Genomic DNA, 4375 nt, shown 5'->3' with positions numbered 1-4375 from the left:
TTCTCAAACCTGTCCCGGAGTACCCGCAGCCCTGCACGTTTTGTATGTCTCCCTCATCTATCACACCTGATTCAACTCATCAACTCATTAGTGGAAACTGCAAGACCTGAAGTGGGTGTGTCAGATATAGGGAGACATACAAAACGTGCAGTGCTTCATGGAGAGGTTTGAGAACCATTGCGAGAATTTAATTCACGGTGTATAAAATGTATCCTTAAATTGAAAAATAGAATTCCTAAATCATGTAATATATGGCAGGTTTAAGTTTGATAGCGTTAATTGTTATGAGAGCACTTCGAATGTCATTTATCGGGATTTAATTTATATGCCATATTTAACGTTAATCTTAATACATATGTGACCAAAATTAGATTTTCACTTCGAAGTGTCTAGAGTTTTTTTTCTTTTTAAAAGTATTTTGCACAGATATGTAACTGATTTGCCGAGATGATGTTTCAAAGCCTTTGTGACCAAGGATAACACTAATATTGGTGAAGGCATGCATCAGTGAACAGTGTATGGAGTAAAACATGCGTTTAATGGAAAAAATGCGAATAAAATAATTGACATAAACCGAAGTGTCGCACATATGCATTTAGTCATATTCAACATATATAAAATATCGCTACAGAATACTGTCAAGATTGCTAGTTTATGTTTCCAAGATGCATATATCGATTACATTGATTTTAAATGCTTGTCAAGTTACAGCAGGAACAAAAAATCGTCATTTCTTGTTTCTTCCGGGAGCAGTCGCAGCTGCACTCATGAACATCCACAACAACGCTGAATAAAGGACTAAACAACAGCGTTTAAGAGGATAATAACGATTAATCTTTAATTCACAACCTGCTGTATTGTTTTATCGGTTTGCATTGTAAGTTGTATGTTTCCGAACTGACCTTTGACTATGATATACTTTAAATACATCATGTGTTGACAGACATGACAACAAGTACATGCACTTCCTTCGAAATCCGAAAATGATCTTGAACATACAAACCCTGCCTCTGGCGTCCTGCACGTGTCCCTATGTCTTTGCCTGTATCTTGTATTTTATTGGCGGTGTTATATCAATAGACGTTAAGTGCTGAGACATAAGAGTTTGAGAGAGTTTTTTTTAATGACAAGTACATGTTCACGCCTAATTTGCATTTTTTATTTTTTATTTTAATGTTTGTATTGTGAGTTTAAAATATCTCTAATTCTTTTTAATTAAACCTTTAATGAGTCCTACAAAGTAGGTAAGACAGATGGCATGTTTGACAACATGATACCTCTTGGATTTTTATGGTTTGTCAGTATTATTCTCATGAAATATCTCATACATTTTATCTTCCCTATTCTGTGCAGAGCCCACATGCCTCTATATTGTAGTCGTTTCATGGTTGCACCCTGCAAACGGACTTTGGGAAACACTTCTGACCACAGGTCCAGAATGTTCAGACGATGCTGGAGGAAGTTGTGGCGTCCAGAGAGGCCATATACTGGCTCAGTGACTGAGTTCAGAAATTCGGAGATGTCAACCCAAAATGAGAAACCCTTTCACACACCGGTCATGGTGAAGGAAGTGTTGCAGTTTCTGGACATCAAAGCAGGGCAGGTCAGTCCTTCATCAGGAATCAGCTTTCACTGAGTTTAAATGTTTACACTTACTATTACATGTATATTTATCTGTTTGTGAGACCACATTTGTGTTATTTGATTCTTGGACTTATATACGGTCTGTGTGTTGTAGAAACTGAGGCACTAATTAACTGAAGTTTAAGTCTTGTGTTTTTTTTTTTTTAAATACTGAAGTGGAGATGTACACACACATTGTGTGTTTATTGTTGGTGTAAGTTGCTGTTGGCCTTTTGTAGCAGTTGTGATTCTGTTTTGAATCTAATGATTCTGTGCACAAATACCTACACCGTTATAAAAATGTGCAAAACTGTACATTTAGTGGTAAAACAAAGTAACTTATCTAGTACTAAAAGATGCATATTAGTGTCTTAGAGTTGTAATATGTACCCTTAAGTACTATTAACTTTTTAGGGGTAAAGAAGGTACAAAGAGAGTACACTACTGGTCAAAAGTTTGAAATGTTTGATGTTTTTGAAAGAGGTCTCTTATTTAATGCAGCATTTATTTAATTAAAAATACAGTAAAAACAGTAATATTGTGAAATACTACAACAATAAAAAAAACGATTTCTATTTTAATATAAAAATATAAATATTGAAATATATATATATATATATATATATATATATATATATATATATATATATATATAGAATATTGCAATGATTTCTGAAGGATCATGTGACACTGAAGACTGGATTAATGGCTGCTAAAAATTCAGCTTTGCATCACTGGAATAAATTACATTTTAAAATAGAAAAAAACTTCTTTTAAATTATAATATTTCACAATATTACATTTTACTGTATTTTTTATGAAATAATTGCAGCCTTGGTCAGCATAAGAAACTTCTTTTAAAAACATAATTAAAACAAAATTTAATTAATCCAACCTTTGACCAGTAGTGTATGTTTAGTTATCGAGACTGGTTTCATGAGATAACATTGTAAAATATTAAATGCATAAATTGATATCTAATCTAATACAAAATATTGGTTCATATACCCTCTACCAAATATCTTTTTTTGACTATCAGTATCATCAGAAATCATATGATTCGTGACATGTTTAGATGGAAAAAATTAATGAAGAAGACCATAACGTGCATCCTTTTTAACTCCTACACAGGGTGCAACATTGAACTTTTGTGTTTGTGTATTTGTGTATGTATGTGGGAAAACCTGGAGGCGGAATGTTGACTTGTCATCGCCTCTGTTAACCACATGCCGTCTTGACAAGAAAAAAAAAAAGTTGCTCGTCACCAAAACTTTTAGGACTCCCGATTTGTTAACTGTCCCCTCTTGGGAAGGGTAGGGAAGTTAGCAGTGTGCTCACAGACCTTGGCGTACTCTAACGTGCTAGCAGGCCAGATGGGCGTGAGTCAAAGGGCCTTCTGCTCTAGTGGGCAGCTTGAGATGGGCATTGCTGGGTCCTACAGCTCAAAGCGTTGCTCATGCAGGTGGGGGCTCCGGGTCAGTGACTGAGTCAGTGATGGCACCACTGTTGGGCTGTTGGCAGAATGTGGGGCGCCACAGTACCGCACCACTCCTGACTAAGGTTTGCACCTCTTAACTTCACTATCCGCCCATGGGCCAACTGGTGCAGAGACAGCCTGCCAAAGTCCTGCGTTAACCAAATAATCAAATAAAAAATAATGAGACCGTCTGTGCTTTAATAAGGAATGTATCTCACAGATGTGTTTGTGTATGCAACGGGCTTGTGCGTCATGTAGAATTGAACTGAGAATGCTTATTGAATTCCAGTTTGGCTGCTAAATGTAAAATGGAGTAGCGAACAGGAACTAGAATTGGAATTTAAATTCATAAAAACTTTTCCAATAAGAAAGTTTGTCAAGATAAACTTTGAATGTTGAAAAAGTCTGGAAGTTTAAAGCTGTTGGTAACACTTTACAATAATGTCAATTTGTTAACATTAGTTATTGCACTAGCTATCCTTTTGTACAGTATGTATTAATCTTGGTTAATGTTTACAAATATCCTATTGTTCATTAGTAAGTAATGTTTTTTTTTCATACATCGATGATCATTTGTCATCTTGGTATAATAATGTGCTTGCATAGAAATTAATTAGGGATAATTAAGAAATTATAAGTATTGACCAATGTTACTTCATAACACTTAATGCATGTTAACACATTGAACCTTATTCTAAAGTGTTTTCAAAACCTTCTAAACTTCTTTTAAATTCATTAGAATTACACATTGAATTTATTTGAATTGCAATTCACTTAATTCCTCGTCCTGGCATTCCAATTTATATTCCATTTCATTGTAGCCAAATCAATTCAAAATCACACATGAATTGGAAGAAAATTCTTTAAATTCAGACTTTTCCCAACCCTAGTATGTTAATTGGTTTGTTGGCGAAAGAGCTTCTAGTAAAATAGGATATCAGAACATACTTAAAATAAATAAAATAAAATATAGCTGCAAGCAGCAATTACGGGGCCAAGCAATCCAGTAAAATTAGGAGCTAAGCATAGTATGGAGCATCAGACCAAATGCAACAATGAGTAATAAAAGCAATTTTATGATGATTTCAATTGTAATGGCTGAAAAATATGATAGTAATATGATTAAATGGCTTATCACTTTTGACTAACAGGTGGCACTGCAATCAAGTCATTTTGGTGTGTTCTGTGTGAGGTGACAATGGCACACACAAAGTTTGTTGTCATTATGTCAAAGCTTTGCAGAGATATAGCCTCAGAGTCATTTTGGCACCATGC

General features: G+C 34.7%; 1 protein-coding gene across 1 annotated transcript in view; it reads left to right on the top strand.

Annotated features, from left to right (window-relative positions):
- Nucleotides 1–109: 109 nt before the first annotated feature.
- The window catches only part of mettl15 (methyltransferase 15, mitochondrial 12S rRNA N4-cytidine), a 74301-nt gene continuing 70035 nt past the window's right edge, over nt 110–4375 (top strand). Inside the window, exons 1-2 of the mRNA XM_058782923.1 lie at nt 110–165; nt 1354–1603. Of these exons, the coding sequence (XP_058638906.1) occupies nt 158–165; nt 1354–1603 (258 nt within the window). The 5' untranslated portion in view covers nt 110–157. The remainder of the gene's footprint in view (nt 166–1353; nt 1604–4375) is intronic.

This window comes from Onychostoma macrolepis, chromosome 07, assembly GCF_012432095.1.
Source record: "Onychostoma macrolepis isolate SWU-2019 chromosome 07, ASM1243209v1, whole genome shotgun sequence".
NCBI classification, from domain to species: domain Eukaryota; kingdom Metazoa; phylum Chordata; class Actinopteri; order Cypriniformes; family Cyprinidae; genus Onychostoma; species Onychostoma macrolepis.
Note: the sequence above shows the minus strand (reverse complement) of the source record. Positions and strands in the feature narration are given on the sequence as shown.